Source organism: Miniopterus schreibersii (genome assembly GCF_964146895.1).
Source record: "Miniopterus schreibersii genome assembly, chromosome: X".
NCBI lineage: Eukaryota > Metazoa > Chordata > Mammalia > Chiroptera > Miniopteridae > Miniopterus > Miniopterus schreibersii.
Genome location: NC_138104.1, coordinates 51,141,463 through 51,159,659, shown reverse-complemented (window position 1 = coordinate 51,159,659; position 18,197 = coordinate 51,141,463). Strand labels below are relative to the sequence as shown.

The window sequence follows — 18,197 nt, the reverse complement described above, 5'->3', positions numbered from 1 at the left end:
CATTCGATAAATATTGCAGTACGAGAGAAGATTCTGAGAGGTGAAGTAACTTATCCAAGATTACAGATAGAACCAGGCCCCCCAATTCTAGCATATTAAAGCCATTTTGCATTTTTTTAGTTTTGGAAATATATAAACTATTCATGGTCCTTGTGGCACATCTCTATAACTCAAGAATATTCGCCCCTATTCTGACAGAGATCACTACACTAACACAGGACTTTGTTTCCTTGTGAATACAGCAGTATTTCTAATTTGAAATCAAAGATTTTGAAGTACTTGTTACATCAACCTGCCTCATTTGAGGAAGGCTGAATAATTGTAATCTTGGCAATGAAGGACACTGAGATCCAGAAAGTAAAACATTTCTTCTAGATCTTATTGTCTAAACTGTGCCGAGTGTGATGAAAGAACCTTCTAAATAAATTACATATCCCTCTGAAACAAAATCCTGAAGCTAATGCCCTGGACACCAAATTAAAGTCTTAGGGGATATGCCAGGGGTCTTCCCATTTTATAGTTGTCACACAAATTTCTTTCCCCTTCATTTTAGTTCACATACTTCTCTAATTTCCACAAACAGTTCTCATTTTAAACCTTAGTTCAGTACCAGTTATTCTGAAATCTTAATGTGGTCTGGTAGATTGAAAAAATGAATCAGAATACAAGAGTAATAGGCATCTTAATGGAGTGAAATAAAAACTAGAAGACATGGATGCCCTTGGGCATCTTTCCCCTCTGGGACTTTTTTTTCCTGATTGTAAAGGAAGAGGGCTTGGCTACACAGGGTCTCTAAGATCCCTAGCATTTGTAGCTTTCTATGGTTCTAACCCCCCTCCCCACCCCTCACACATTGAGGCATTTGAATATAAAGGTTTGTGTGTGGGGGGGAGATAATTTGGATAAGTAAAGGGGGGGAAATCGCAGGCAGGTACTTCATTTGAGCTTAGCACATCCAGTAGAGTGTGCAAGATGTGGGAAGAAGGGGCAGAAAAATTTCCTAATAGAAAAATGTTTACTTTGCTAAGGATAGTGTCCAAACAAGCCTGTATTATTAATACCTTTGAACCCCAACCTCCATGCTGTATTGTTGAAAACCTACTAAGAGCTGGGAATGAACTAACCAGACCTCAGATGATCATATTAACCACATTTCCTTTCTCTTCAGTTTGGTTTTGTTTTCATTGAAATGTATTCAGGAGGCTAGACACAGGCTCCTACCTGCTTTGCTACAGGCATGTGGGGACAAGCAGCTACAGAAAAAAAAAAAAATTACTATTTCACTCTTTTCTTCTATTAGTTTTCATAGTTTTTTCACAAGATTCGACTCTTGATAAAAACCGCAGCTTGAAAAGTATGCCATATGTGTTTTTACTTGAGTTAATATAAACTCCTACTCACTATAAACTTCATCCAGACCAGACAATTTAAATATTGGCCTAATTTGGGCTTTACAGTTATGAATACTAGAATGGGAAGTTACCAATTTCTTGCTTAACAGTCAACTTTACAAAAGGTGATTTATATTTACCTTAATGTTTTGACATGTATATAACCCAATCAGGCAAGCAAGATATGAGTCAGATCCTTAAACATGTTTTTTTTTTTTTTCATTTTCAGCTGAGTTCCAGAGGCAGTTAAGAAACCCAGCTCTGAGAGTGCCTCTGGGCAAAGATAAAGGTTACAGCTTGTGGAAGTGGTAATTAGAGCCAATTACAACTTGACTTATCTGCTTTGTCATTAAAATGCCTGTCAGACTTCTCATTTTCTAAACAGAGGAAAAGAAAGGTATAGCTTAGTAAAGGGAGAGTAAAGGTTAGTCAAAAGTGAAGGATTTCTAATTCTGCTCACAAACTTACTGTGTAAACTTAGACAAACACATTGCCTTTTGGCTTCTAACTGCTTTGCTCACTGTTAACCCTAACTCTTGGAGCTGAAAGGGACCACAGGAAATCACTCGGTCCAGTCTCTTGGCTTCAAGAAATTAAGCATTATTATAGTCCCATTTTCAAATGAGATATGAAAGGCCTAGGCAATTCAAGTGAACTAGAATGTCTTCTGCCTACTAAGTGCAATGGATTTGATTTTGGTCTTTTAGCTTAACTGTCGTGAAGAGAATGTAATTATTCTTCTCACTTTTCTCACAAATGTCATATACAGGTTAATACATAACTGCAAAGCACTTTGAAAACCCCAAGAGAAACTGATAAATATAGCATTCCCAAGAGATACTAGCACTTGGAATACATGGGTCTCAAGGAAAAGTAACAGGAATGGATTTAGCCCTTTGAACAGAGTTAGCTTGAGGAAAGAAATAGAATTACACTCAACTTAGTTAAAAGGACCAAACTCACTTCCTGCAAATGTGTAAGAGTATAATTAGGAGTAATGAAAATTTAAGAACAGAAATGCCATTAATGGATTTATCACTAGATTTAAGAGTAATAAAGAGTAGGTGAAAGTTTCCGTGTAAAATAAAAAATCCTGAACAAAGTGGGCTCCTTGGGAAAGGGTAAAAAGAAATAACAGGTTTTTCTTACAATTTAAGAATTCTATGCAACCTCTAATGATTTTTTGCCTTTTGTCCTTAAAATGATCTGCAGTCCGTCACTGAATGCCTGGACTCATTATCTCCCCGTCTCCAATCTTTCTTCACCTTGCATTCTAAACCATTCAAATTACCCCTGCCCAAATCACCATCTTTACTAGCTACTTTGAACACACTAGCTGCCTCACAGACCCTTGTTATCCTCCGTATTGAATTACTCATTCATGATTTCAAGGCCGTCCATCAATCCACTCCAATCTAGTCTCTTTCCTGATCCTTCTCTACCTGTGTTCCTTTTCTTTCAATACCACACTTTCTCTTCATATACCTGAAATGAATCCCATTCTTGCATCTGATAAGTCATCTCTCTTCACCTTTCTTGAAAACCAACTCATATTTGATGTGAGGACTATACAGAGGGGGCCGAGTCTCTTTAATAGGTAGAAGCCTCTTGGTAGTCATCGGATATGATTAGCTAAAGGAGATTAGGGCCAAGCTCCCTCTTCCTTGCATGTTTCTGTCAGGGAGAAACAAGGACAGAATGGTCTGGAGCAGAATGTGGAAAAGTGTTACTGGGTAGAGACTGCTTGGAATATGTGCTAGTTCTAAGTATTAAAGAGGGTCTGCAGTATTTTAGGATTTATCTCAGCTTTTCATTCAATTAACACTTTATCTTTAATAAAAGCCTCAATTCATATGCTGTCTTCCTTGGTGGTGTGTCCTGGTCACTATCAGAAAGACAGATCCCTAGAGTGAGGGGAAGGAAGGGCGATCCCCTTAGCCAAGTAGTCACAAAGGTGTTAGGAAGGTTATTCCAAAAAGAGGTGGCAATATTACATTGTACATTATTTCTTTGGCAGTATATACTCTGGGGAGTAAAACTCTTAGACGAGAGCAAGAGGGGCCATTCTATTATTATAACCAACATGAGTGATGTGGGCAGAGTCTGGGTACCTGGCAGATACTGAGCTTAGAAACAGTATGTATTTTGGATTTTTAAATTTTATTCACCTCAACGTAACAGCATATATAAAATGTTGCACAGACAAAAAGCATTTCTGAAACTTGGTCACTCCTTTGGGACTGGCACAGAATAGTTTTGGAAAAAAAAAAAAAATTCAATGCAATGGTGGAAGAACTTTCTTTTCTAAGGGCAGATTTGATTTGAGATAGCCAAAAGTCACTTGAGAATAAGTCTGGTGAAATAAGGTGGGTAATAATCTGAACATAAATTTTAGAGAAATAAGGATGTAAAAGGATGACCTCTCTTATTGTTAGAGTAAGTATCTATAAGCCAAAAAGAAACAATGGTTACTGGGATAAATAATTGTTTTTAAAGTTTTGTTTGGGGCGCAGAAATATGTATCTGATTTCATGATACTAAAGAGAGAATGGGCATAGCTAAGGGAAGACTACAAAACATTCAGCTTCTTTGGAGGCCAGGTAATAAGGTTTTCCATCAACCTCCTATGGCTTTGGGATGGTAAGCAGCTTTTTTATCAAGTGTGTATCAGTAGTCCTGCTTGACTTCAATGAGTGATGCAGCTCTTGGGAAGCAGAGGTGGTGCTGGATTACACAAAGACAACCAAAACTAACACAAACACACATAGGCTTCCTGGTATGTAAATTATTTTTGAGGTTAAAGATCTCCTTTTACATAATTTAGTATATAACAAATTTAAAAACCAAACTTCTTGACCTCCCAACATTAAATAACTAAATGTGCAAAAAACCCGCCATTAAATAGGGCATCAAAAGCTATACATTTTCTATGAAACAATGTATGCACAGATTTTCAAAAGCTGTGAAAATGCAATAAAGAGCACAACACATTTTGGTCACTTTATTAAATGACATTAAATAGTTTAAGTTTCAACTACTAAACAGCACTTTGAATGGTGAAAACACAGATAGTATTATTGTCATACTTGAATGCTTTTCTTTAAAAACACAATTCCAGTCCTTATATATATTACAAAACAGCCTTAAAGGAAGAAGTGACATCTTTTCTATAGTACTTAAGGTACTCAATACAGAACTGAAAAGCAGTCTAACAGAAACAAAGGCAAGTCTTCACAGCTGTATGATTTCAGCAGCCAAAGCTGGATGATGACTGAAACATTACTATACAACTGGGACAAAACATATACAATATCACAATACTAAGCAAAAACGCTTTACACCCAAAGAAATAAAACAGGTTACAAAATGTGGAGAATTTAGCAGGCAAAACTGTATTACAAGCAACATTTTAAATCGTCATTTTTTTAAGCCATTGCAACTATTTAAAACATTTAAAACAAATATAAAAATGAGCCATTTAGTATTTTATTGATGTGATTTTTGTCTTTAAATATTTGTTAAAGCTTGATGTTATACTCAAAGTACATATTATGTAGCTAAAATGTCAAGTGAGAAGAGTGTATGCAAAGTGGTCCAAGTTTTATTTCAAACTCTCTTATTTCCAATTAATCCTTCTATGTATTATTAAGTCATAGTTTCATCATGGTAAAACAGTTTAGAAGGTTGCCTAAAATTTTTCACTTCTATGTCTTTGAGCAAGTAATTAGACCATGTTGAAAGTTCCCAGGTCTAATAAATCAGGTTTAAAGTATTCTGGACTTGTAGAAATACTGACAGTTGGCCAGAGTGTACTGTCTTCAAATATTTATCTCATAAGTCTTGTCTTTTTCATTTCTCCTAAAGTAAACATACATTTCCCCCCCTACCCCCACCAATTAAATAAATTTGATTATACGGCTGGCATAATATCCAAATATATGGAATCTGTTAGTGAAAATTCATTATGGGAGGTGGGGGGGGGGGGTGGATCCAACAAACCTCACAAGTTTCCTTATCACAAACCTAGTGCTCTTGGATGTTTAAACCACTAGTTCTTTCAAGATAAAAATGGAAATCTCTTAATAATCCAAACATCTCAAAAGAGTTTTAGCTAATGTTAAATTCATTCTAATCCAGTGACACCTAGAGCATACCAATCTTCCACTCAGCTTTCTTTTTTCTAGAATTCCTTAGCTGTTTCCACTACCTGTTATATCATCATCTCAAAAATGTTTTTGTCATGTTAAGTTGACTCCCATAGTCTAACAATCTTTTTCTTTAAGAAACTCAAGCAACCAAATTATACATGAATAAACTTATAGGTCATTTTTACAGGCCTGGATTAAGAAAAACAACAATGTAGTGATTTTCTAGTAAAACTTCACAAAAGGGTATTACATGAATTAATTTGGATCAGAAAATTGCCTCACAGACCTAAACTTTAAAAAAAAAAATATTGAACTTTGAGATATAATTTAAGAAAACATAGGGAAGTTGGGGTAAAAGAACATGAGAGAAAAGAAGAGCATCGAAGCCAGTGATCCTTATCTTTAAAAGGAATTAATTCACAATGCTGATAGTACTGGGAATTGTTAAAGCACATTCCTCATGTGAACTTAAAGTCAGCAATGGTTCTGCCATTTTGATATTGTTATAAAACAGGGTGTGAACTTAACAACCACAATGTCATCCTTAACCTCCTAAATTGCTAGAACCTGATTTTGTTAGTCCACATCCCACTGCCAGCAACAGGATGAAGCACTAGCACTGGCACCAAGCAGTTAAGAGATGTGCTTTATATTAGTGCCAGGAGAGAGAAGATTCATGTGTGGAAGATAATCCACAACCCTGAAATTTTACCAGTAATTATTTCAGCACATATAACTGAAAATAAAAAATGGCAGAAAGACTAAAGAAGAAAAAGGAATTCTCTTCTTAGGCTGTACTTAAGGCTGTTTATACAATGCTAAGATAACTGCAAGACTCCTCCAAGTTTTAGAGCAGTAGTATTTAAGAATATTGCACACAATTCTGTGTCAAAGATAACCCTTAGTTTCTAACTTTCAGTCACAGACACGATATAGCAGGAGCCCAGTTTCAGACTTCAGTCAAAAGAACATTAAAACCATTTCAATCACTTTACTCAAGAAATGGATTAAATACAAAATTATTTTATAACTTGAGGAATCAACTCTAAGAACTCAGCTGTGTGTTTTTATATGTAAAGAATGAATATATAAATCTGTATTCTTTCCTAAATTCATTAATTTTATGACAATTTTATGGTCGCTAAAAGCAGGCATAAAAATTTAGAGAGGAAATCTGTGGAGTTGTTACTGTTATGGAAAGACTTGTTTTCACTGAAAACAATTTGAAATATCTTCTGTACTCAATGTGTGTAAGAAGATTCTAGGCAACATCACTGACAAATGCCAGGAAGAAATGGTATGCCCTATTTTTAAAAAATTTAAAACTAATATGGAAGATTGGCATTTAAGGGGACCAAACTATTTATACAGTTGAGTTCTGTTAAGTCATTGATTCCTAAAAAAATAAAAGATCTTTCTATGATTTTAACAATCCTTTAAGCTTTTAGTGCAAAATCACATTGATTTCCCTTGGGAAGGTCCTGGATTTTTGCTTCTCATCGGGGGTGGTGCACGCTGTAATGGTGGCGGCTGCATACCACCAGCCACTGACTGATACATTCCTCTCATATCAATCTGCTGGTAGTTAGAAGGATTCATGATTAAATTTGGAGGCTTTGGCATCATGAGGTGACCTAGTGTTGCTTGTTGGTAAGTCATTTGTTGCTGTTGCTGCTGATTGTATTGCTGCTGGAGCCTTCGGTTCATAAGTATTCGCTGAACACAGCTGATTAACTAAAAAGAGAAAAGGGAGCTGTTACAAGTGCATGACCTGTCTCAAAGAGGCAAGTATCAAGTTTTAAGTTAAAATCAATTTGTTAGGGGGGTACCATACCAAAAGGAAAACACATTATTGTTATCACCATTACTAATTTGATGGCATTCACAGGACCATTACTGTAGAAACCAGTTAGTAACACCATTTAGGGCTAAATTCTCCTAATGACTTGACTATTGTATTGCAAGCAGCATTTAGGTAGTTGTCATAGTAACCTGTCTTGCACTGTGATTAGTCTCAAGTATTAGTTACAGCACTTTTTGTCAAGTCTCCTTTTTTTGCCATTCTTTTGAATATTTCACATTATGACACATAAATGAACATTTTTAGTGACAAATACCAAAGGGAAAAAGCACTCACAGTGGGGATAATTCCTACCTGGAATGTCTGAAATTTCCTAAGATAATTTAAAACCACACAACTCTACAGTGCTTTCTAAGTAAAATTCATGCCACAGAAATGGATTCTCTGGTGTCAAGAGTTGAAATTTCCCAGTGCAAGGCAGATGGCTGGCAAACAACTGCTAGGAAAGATGATCAAGGATCCTGGAATATGCTATCCTTTTTTTTTTTAAACCAAAGCAACATTTTATTTTTGTAGTGATAAAATAATGCTGGCCTTGTAAAGAATAACATAATTTAGTAGGAACCGGTGTCATATCATCCAGAGTTCCATTCTTTACTCTCAAATTAAATATATTAAAAAGTATACTTATTTTGGGAAATTGTTTAAAAATGGTAAATATGGTAAAAAAAAAAAAAAAAAAAGTCAAGCACAATTCCTTTTTAAAATGTCCAGGATATATAAAAAATAAAATTATATGCATGATAGCATATATAAACTTCAAGGGGACTCATTTGGGAAGATACTGCTCCTCTGTAACAAAAGATATTAACTTTCCTTGACATTACTAGGTTTTCTGACAAAATTTCTTCCAGAAATAACCATGTCCATCCATCCATCCATATGAGGCATGGTTACTGACACAGACATCATACAAACCCATTATTATAAATTTAAGAAAATGAAACATAACCAAGAGATACTCAGAATTCTTACCATCTGTTGTTTTGTCAATACATCATTGTAGATTGCTTCTCTTCGTTTAACATCAAGCTCCTGGCTGGCTTGTCTACTCAATGCTAATGCCTGTACTTGGGCCTCTGAGAGATTCATGTTTTCCTTCCACTAAAAGAAAAAGTTTCTATTTACACCTATTGCAGTAGAACTAAGGAAAAAAATTAAACTACTAGAAGATATTCAGGATTTTTCAAGTTTTTTTCTCCCTTTCTTTTTATTCTTTTAAAAAGAAAACAACGATGCCAAGTGTGCATCAGTAGATGAATGGATTAAAGAACTGAGGTATACTGTGGAATACTATGCAGCTATAAAAAAGAAGGTCTCTTATCCTTTGAGACAGCATGCAGGGACCTGGAGATTATTATGCTAAGCGAAATAAACCAGTCAGAGAAAGAAAAATATCATATGATCTCACTTATATGTGGAATCGAATGAACACAATAAACTGGTGAATAAAATAGAACCAGAGGCATGGAAACACAAAACAGAATGACAAATCTCAGAGGGAAGAGGGGAGAGGAGGAGGGAAGAGATTAACCAAAGAACTTATATGCATATATGCATTGCTCATGAACACAGACAATAGGGTGGTGAAGGCCTGGGGTGGGACAGGATCTGGGTGGTGGGGAGCAAGGGGGAGAAAAAAGAAGGGGGACATCTGTAACACTATCATCAATAAAAAAAAAATAAATAAATAAAATAAAATAATAAAATAAAATAAAATAATAAAATAAAATAAAATAAATAAAAAGCAGGGCACTAAGTTTTCCACTGTTGTACAAGGCTTGGCTATCTCTGGAATAAAACTGCATTTAATTTGTGCAATTGATCATTAAAATACGTTTATGTAAACAATGCTTACATTTCTATGATAGATTGACCTCCCAATTTTTAGATTTCAGCCATTTCTCTTTTGTGCCAACACCTAGGTAAAACTGCTGAATTATACCTTCCCACTATTATCCAGTTTACTAGTGTTTTACTATTGCAAATCAAGTTATAAGAATTACACTCTTTTCCTCACAGAAGTAGTGAAACAGACAACTAAAAATTAAAACAAATGGTGGGGGAAAGAACACAAATTTCAAGTTGGAGTAAGACAGTTGCCAATTAACTTACTACAGCTGAAATTATATCCTCAAGAGGCTGAATCCTCACTGCTGCCACACTGTTTGTTGCTTCCACAACTTTTTCTCTTCCTTGATTTATGAGGTCCTAGAAGAGTGTAAGAAATAAGTTACATAGGGCATAAAAGACAATATAGTTTTGAAGTTTAAGGGTTCTTCCCTTTGCCAATTTATAGAATTTAAAAGAACAACAAACTTTAGCATCAATAAAGTAGAATAAAACTCATCAGTAAGGGTCTTGTTAGGAAGATAAAAGTATGGGTTTTATTGAACCAATAATTTAATAATTTAAATGACTCCATAAGCACATTTTAAAAAGGAAATCACAGATCCAATTAAATCATTAAATTATTGGTATAATAAAACCTAATCTTTCTTATTTACTTCATAATTGATTCTAGTTTTAAATCATCATAATACTGGGCATTATCATATACTCAATGTTGCAACTACATGGCATTAGAATGTAAATCAATGTATGCATTTACCCTACTTTCAAACATTAAGAAATTTGTTTAATCAAAATATTTTATAACTGAAGAAAGTGCTATTTCCCTACCCAGTCAGCTGTCCTATTGTTCCTTAAATAAAGTAATTCAGACTACATTAATTCAGGGCCTGATTCCCTTGTGCTCTTAACAAACTACATTTTACTACACTATGCTGGTTCAAAAAGGTCAACAAATAAAAGAAAATTTTCTTGGTCTATTCAGAGGTAATCTTTTAGAGAATGTGATATTCCTGCCTAGGGAACCCTCAAAAACAGGGTACTTGAAATTGCCTTTAATTCAAGTTTAACTACTTTTGTACTTCACAACTTACCTCCAGCTGTTGATTACTCATTGCTGACAGGGCTCCCAAATTGAAAGGAATATAAGGAGTTTGAGAGTTGAAACTGACAGGGGGTAAATTGGTCCCAGTTGGTATGTTGAAACGCATGGTCAGTCCCTAAAAACAAAAAAATATGCACTTACCCACATTGTGATTTAAAACTTGAAATTCTACATCACCTACTGGTTTAGAAAAGAATCCATATTCTCAGATCTAGGAAATTATTAACACTTCCACACACAAAGAAAACACCCCTTTCACTCAAAACCAAGATCTTATTACAAAGAAAGCTTTAACCCCTAAAGGTGTACTCTTTTTCTGATAATTCCCACAGAATGGGGCAACTCATAATTCTGATGAGACTCCTAACATCACATTAACGGTAAAGAAGTTTGGTACAATGAGTTAGGAGTTTAAAAAGAATTCATGTATTAGTATAAGGTTTCCCATGCTCGGGCACATTTTTCCTCAAGTGGGTTGGTTTGAAACAGACATGGAATTATTTTAAATAAAGCTGCTGCTGGAGATTGACATTAATGTCCAATAATGAAATATTTTTGTGTTCTGATACACATTCAGTCAAAATTTAGATTTCATAGCACACATGCTAAAACATTTAATCTTTCCTACCTCTAAACTCTAAGCTCCTGTATGTCTGTTATTGCAGTGAGGGTGTTGATGGGAGTTAAGTGATGCTAAATATATACCTTTCCACTAATCTCTCAATTCAGCCAGTGCTAAGCAGAAATGGGGCTACTACTCTGTAAGTGGAAAATATTTTCTTCCTCTCCTCCCTTCCCACTCCACCACCAAAGGTTGCCAAAGCCTGTAAACAGACTCTCATATCCGGGGACTTGGTTCCTGAAGACTCACCTATTTCAAATGTGACCTTTTTCTTCCTCACTGCTTTTTCAAATGACTAACATCAAAACAAAAACCAAAAAGCATTTCAAATGACCTACCTTCTTCTCTGCTTCATACTCGGCCCAAGCTGCTTTTCTTTCTTCTTCGGTCAACTCTTCTTCTTCTTTGTGGTCCAAAAGAGAATCATGTTCATGATATCCTACAATGTGTTCTTTATGTATCTGAAGAAGTTCTGCAAGTATGGTGTCCTGTTTAGATGGGTTGAAGTGACATAGAATTATTTCCTCCCTCTGGATCATATTTGGTGTACTGTTAGACTAGAAACTAATATATATAACTGGCTATTATATATATTTCTGATATATATGATCAATTACCTAGAAAACAGTCGCTAAACAACACCAGCCTCTTATGTAAGAATTTCACGCTTATATAGCATGTTTTAGGGAGTCGATTTTTTAATGGCTACTTTTCATTTCAGTGTTCAAAGGTTTTTTCTCAACTTTTTTCTAATTTTTAATTTTAATTTTAAGAAAGAGAGGAAGGAAGAGGGAGAGGGAGAAACATCGCTGAGAGAAACGTCATGAATCAGCTGCCTCCTGCATGCCCCCTACTGGTGATCCAGCCGGCAACCTAGGCACATGCCCCGACAGGGAATTGAAAGGGTGACCTCTCGGTGTATGGGACGATGCTCAATCAACCGAGCTACACTGGCCAGGGCACTTGGTTCCTAAATTTTTTCACACATATTTTGTGCTTTGTTCTAAGTTCATAATAAATGCTAACATAAGTCTTCTTAAATCAGAAATTACGCTGGATGCTTGTGTTAAAAATCATAGCTACTCCTATTTATACATTATTTAACAACTTTATTTTCACAATCACTTTAGCTACCAATTATTGTACTAACAAAAACCAAATCTAAATTAAACAGCTACAAGACAGTTTAACTGGAACATATAGTCCTTATATTTCAATTGTAGGAAAGTCAAATATAAATTGCACTATAAGGACCCATGGGTCAAATTTAGACTGATATACATTATTTATCAATTTATTATCATAGTGCCTTTTTTTCAAAGTCACAGTGTCTTAAGTCAGTCTTTTGTTATTTGTTTTTTTAATATATCTTTATTGATTTCAGAGACAGGAAGGGAGGAGAGGGAGAGGGAGAGGGGGAGGGGGAGGGGGAGGGAGAGGGGGAGGAGGGAGAGGGGGAGAGGGGGAGGGAGAGGGAGAGGGAGAGAAACATCAATGATGAGAGAGTCACTGATCGGCTGCCTCTTGCACGCTCCCAACTGGGGATGGAGCCCGCAACCCGGGCATGTGCCCTGACCGGGAATCAAACCCCGATCGCCTGGATCCTAGGTTGACGCTCAACCACCGAGCAACACCTGGCCAGGCTTAAGTCAGTCTTTCAAAGTTAAAAAATTAAAAGCTTAAAAATTGGGATCAATTATATATTCAGTAAGAACACCAAACTTGTGCTCTGTGTAATTATGATTATGAGAGAGAGACACACAAAAAGAGATTGGTAAGAGGGGATTAAAGTGAATCACAGATATGTTACTTGCTAATAAAAATTTTTAAATATTCACAAGTTATTTATTAAGAAATCACAGATAAAAACCTGAATATATAAATGGCAAATTGATTCACTCACTTAGCAATATGATTTTCCACAGCTTCTAATAGCAAGTTCCCTTAGAACATGCTTTCTAAATTAAGTGTGAATTTAGTGAAGGAACATAAATATTTACTGGTCAAAGGAAGGTACAGAAAAGTATATAGAAAATTAAATTTAATTTGTATCTAGTAATTCTTAATGCCCCCATAAGTTTTAGCATAGACAAAGCCTACAACTTGTAAAGAATTCTGTGTTCATACCTTTAACCATACCTATGAGAGTATAAGGTCCAACACCTAGTAGGAAATCAAATGTTTGTTAAATAACTGAAGATGAAAAATTTAAATCATGAGGCCCTAAGTTTTTTCTGTACAAAAGCAAATGCTGACACTAATCCTAAATATTCTGATATTTGATATCTTGTAAACTTTTAATCTTGCTACCCCAATAAACATCTGAAATAATTACTTCATAATTTCATGAAAGAAAATGAACTGATTTTCTTAATGGATACTGCTGTTAACTGAGATTTTATAATTCATTTTGACATGCATGTGCTATTTCTTTTGTTGCAAACAGAAAACATTAAGACTGTACAAATGAGAGAGATCAAGAAAATCTACTGATGGAATACATACATGTTAACAGGTTGAGTTCTTTTGAAATGTTAACTAAACATTTCTTTCCCACACTAGTGCAGAAATCTCCCATCAAAGCTGCTTTCTCTGGCCTATACCATATAGAACAGGTTTATCATCACTAGATAGATCTCCAAAGTCCAGAGTTACTGACCAAGCAGGCATGGAGATAGGCCAGTCTGAATTAAATTATTTTTTAAAATATGCTTATATATATTTTTGGTTTTGATTTTTTAAAATTTCAAAAAAAATTTAATGCTTCTTTAGACATTTGTCTCCCATGCTCACTCCCCAACCATAGCTCAAGAAAAAGGCATATAATAAAACCAAATAACAATGACTATTATTTTTAGCAAGTGACCATGAAATAGAAAGTCAGCTGTTCTACAAAATACCAAATAAATTACAAGGTAGAAGTCCTTAATTTTACTTCTGTTTGGCAATGTGCTGTTCTTAAACATAGTAAAAAATCACGTCATTTCTCTAAGAAAGCAACCTGAAGGAAAGACCAAGAGAACTGTGTGCTAGGAGCTGAATTTATTTTCAGCTATGCTACTGATTTTCTCTGTAACACTGGATAATAACTTAGTCTAGCTATGATGGTAAGTTAAATATGAAATACTCTCTGCTCACATGTGTAACAGAATGACTGAGAATCGCAGAAATAATTCATATATACCCTTTTAAAATAAGGACTAGCTGAGACTAGAAGCTAAATTTCCTGATTCCTAACAAGTGATCATTCTATCATACTATAAAGAATGCCTGCTTTCTTGAGACACGGTTCTTTTATTTCTCAGATCTGTTTTCTTAGATAAAAAAAGATAATCCCCTGGAGGATTCTGGGTGAGGGAGAAACCTAAGTAGGTCTTTTTTTTTCTTCTCACTTTTAATACTTTTGTACTTTTTGAAGTTTTTTTAAAAGAAGCATGTTACTTTTTAATTAAAGAAAATATAAAAACTGAAACAAACACAATGCTCAGACACAAACTTGTGAAAGGCCAATTCATGCTTAGCCTAAACCTGACATGAACTATTTTACCATTTTCATCTTCAGGAGATATTCATTGTAGGAAATCACATTTCTAAAACCTTTTAATATCTTCTCCCCACCAATTCCAGATTTAAGATCTATCCTGTCTAGTCAAACATGATTACCAAATTAAGGTCAGATTATAGTAGAGATTCAGCTTCTGCCATGCATTATCTTTCCTTTGACCTGTAGTCAACTAAAATGCCAGCAAGTCAGAGGAAAAGTGCATGTGACTTCGTTTTGATCACTAAAACATTTTGGACCCTTTTCCTAAACATTACCTCCTTCCTAACAACAAATCAAAAAAACCATTCATATTGCTTCTACTTGTCACAACTCTCACTTATTTTTCAAAGGATTTAAAAAAAAAAAAAAACTTTAATGAAAACAATGCTAATATTCTATTATAAAACCTAGAGATAACTACCGGTAACATCTGTTGTATATTCCTCCACACATTTACACTTACACACATATATACACACTTTTACATAAAAATGGGATCATAGTTTACAGTTTTGAAATCTTTTCTGCCTTAATATCTTTCCATGGATATCATTTTATCTCAAATACAACCATCATCATTTTTAATATTATTAATGACATTTAATAATAAGGCATTATGTAGATACACTTTATCATTTAATTTTTCTTACATAAGAGTTTATTAAGACATTTAGGCCACTTTTTAAAATTACCAAATTTGCAATGAAACAGGGTAATGGATACATTTTAATGTATTTCAACCACTTGTTCGTACAATAATTATGCTGATAATACTCAAGGACTTAGACAATTATGTTTACCACAATCTTCCTTTTAACAAAAGAAAGAAATTATATGTAAGTTAACTGACTTTTACAGGAACACCATTTATTCAGTTTAGAAGCAGGAAAGCAGAAAGTTTTCTTTCCTCCAGAGTACTGCATGAAGCACAGATAGGAGAAAGAAGATACAGGATTCCTGAAACAAACTCTTTCTGCATCTTTTCCCTTTTAAATTAATTGCAGCATACTGTCAATACAAGAAACAGACGATGTGATTAAGAGTGCAAAAAAGTATTTGTAACAAGATCCTCCAAATATTTCTTTGGGAAAAACAGTCTTGCAAAGTTTAGAGTGAGTTACAAAAGTTAATAAAGAAAAATTTCATCCCAATATACAACACGATCAGTGGAGAGATTTTTTTTCCCCCTTGAAGCATGCATTTATATTAGTTCCTATAGTAACACTATTATTGAAAACAATACTGGAACAGAATCTAAAATCACTAGGCCAACAGTCATCAAAATGAGGTTTAAATTACATCCAAATGTGTACCTTTACTTTTCTTTGTCTAAACTTTATTTTTCCTTAAATAAGTGAGAAGACTTACAGGCTGGGAAAAGCATGGGCTATATTCTAGCTAACAACCTAAATTAGTTTAAGCTTTAAACATGACTAGTTCAATTAATAAAACAAAGTTAATGATAAATTAAAAGTTAAAGTTAATTTATTTAGAAGTTTAAAGTATTTGGCAGACTGACAAAAATTCTCATCTAATTAATTCTGAAATTCAACCTTGAAAATAAAATTTTTAAAAAACAATCAAGGCTTTGCCTGGGGATGGGGGTGGGGGTTTGCCATGTTTCAAAATATTTTGCTTGCCATGACTCTGAATTTGAGTTTTATAATATCTGAAAATAAAATATCACTAGAATACTTAAGTGCCATAGGACCCACTAAAAAAGCTATGAAAAATGCCTTTTATTACCTAAATAAGTATAGATTCTTAGTAAAAAACAACAACAACAACAAAAAAAAACTTAATATGCCTGGTGAAAAAAGTATCTACTTTCAAATTTGAAGCCCGTTTCTTCCCAAGGAGCACTGGAAAAAAATTGCAACATACCTGATAAGTAACTAGATAGCTACTGAATGAAGTTCACGTACCACCTGATATCAGATTTTCAGGTCAAGTGTACATAACCTTTGCCAAAGAGCATTTATAAATATATCCAGGTTCCCAAATTGTAGATATGAATAAGACAGTGACAACTATACAACTTGTCACTTTCAGGGAAAGAAAAGGCAGGACTGACTTTGGTGAAGGGTAAAAGTCAGAGTCTCCTTTGATAAGAATGTTTTCTATTCAATTTAACATTTAAAGAACTAGATACTATATTTAGCATTTAACCTTTAAAATTAATTATCATTATTACAATACATGCCAGTCACTGTAGAGTGTCAGTCTAATTTTAAATGACTGTAGTGACTTTCTAGAGGTTACAGCTTTCAAGTAGAGCCTGAATTGGAACTCAATTCTCAGGCTATACAATCTAGAGTTCATATTTTCTCTACATTTCATAAACACTGTTACATCCTTTAACTCAACTATACGTGTGCTATACAAAGGAAATAGAAGATATACAAAATAGGAATGAAAGCAGCTACTTATTTGGCAGTCCAAATTACATCTTAAAGAAAACATTGACTGAAAAGATAAAAGGTAGAGTGGCAAAAAAAATAAGGTCATCTAAGTGATCTGTACATTAACCAAATCTCTCTAACAATTTATATTCCTTTAAGGGCCCAAACTATTAAATTTGATGTAGCCTGGCCGGGCGTGGCTCAGCGGTTGAGCGTCGACCTAGGATCCAGGCGGTCGGGGTTCGATTCCCGGTCAGGGCACATGCCCGGGTTGCGGGCTCAATCCCCAGTCGGGGGCGTGCAGGAGGCAGCCGATCAATGACCCTCTCATCATTGATGTTTCTATCTCTGTCTCTCCCTCTCCTTTCCACTCTCTGAAATCAATAAAGATATATTTTAAAAAATAATTTGATGTAAAAATCTTGGTCATGGAAACATTAGCAAATGAAGAGACGGAAGTGAGGCATTCTCCTACTTAATTCCCCTTAAAGTATCACAGCTTCAGTTTCCCATTGCTCCTACTCCTAGAAATGATACAAGACATATTTGTATAAGCCAACCTAACCAACTGAGTAACAACACTGTAGGAAATTAATATACAGATACTGTGGCACCTAAGTACCTATATTAATTCAGAATCACTGATCATTCTAACATGTTAGTTATATCTTTCTGAACTCCCCTAAATAAAAATGGAAAAAGTGGAAGGACATACATACAGCCTTGCTTCCCAGATCTCTCTCTACAACAATTTCATGATGACACTGTTTAAAATATAAAGACCAATATAATTTTGCTGGAATCAACTGATTTAGTAAAAAGGAATTGAGAAACTGATTTATTAAAATGGAATTAAGGCACTTCTTAATTCCCCAACGTCATCTAATACCACACCCATATTCAGATTATACCAGTTGTCTGCAAAATATCCTTGATAGGTGCTTTGTTCAAACCAGGATCCACTGAAGGTACACCCACTGCATTTGGTGGTTGTGTCCCTTTGTTAAGTTTCTTTTAATTTAGTACAGTTATCTCCCTTCCCCTCATTCTGGATTTATTTCCCAATGGTATGTTTGAACTCCTATCTCTTATATATTCTGTAAACTGGAAATTAACTCCAAAGGCTTAATTAGATTTATGGCAAATATTTCTGGTAAGAATGTTTTACAGATGATGGGTAAAAAGAGATTAATATTTTTTCAAAAACACAGGGTAAGACAAGGTGTGAGAGAAAAGGAGTAATACATATTGAATGATTGTGCTATGTTCCTTT

At 34.7% G+C, this 18,197-nt stretch overlaps 1 protein-coding gene across 19 annotated transcripts in view; it reads right to left on the bottom strand.

Annotated features, from left to right (window-relative positions):
* Positions 1-3,532: 3,532 nt before the first annotated feature.
* Positions 3,533-18,197, bottom strand: part of ATRX (ATRX chromatin remodeler) — a 264,806-nt gene continuing 250,141 nt past the window's right edge. For all 19 annotated transcript variants that reach the window (XM_081125145.1, XM_081125148.1, XM_081125154.1 and 16 more), the window contains 5 exons: positions 11,317-11,466; positions 10,346-10,471; positions 9,516-9,611; positions 8,376-8,504; positions 3,533-7,273 (listed from right to left, as the gene is read on the bottom strand). In XM_081125145.1, the coding sequence (XP_080981271.1) occupies positions 6,995-7,273; positions 8,376-8,504; positions 9,516-9,611; positions 10,346-10,471; positions 11,317-11,466 (780 nt within the window). In that variant the 3' untranslated portion in view covers positions 3,533-6,994. The remainder of the gene's footprint in view (positions 7,274-8,375; positions 8,505-9,515; positions 9,612-10,345; positions 10,472-11,316; positions 11,467-18,197) is intronic.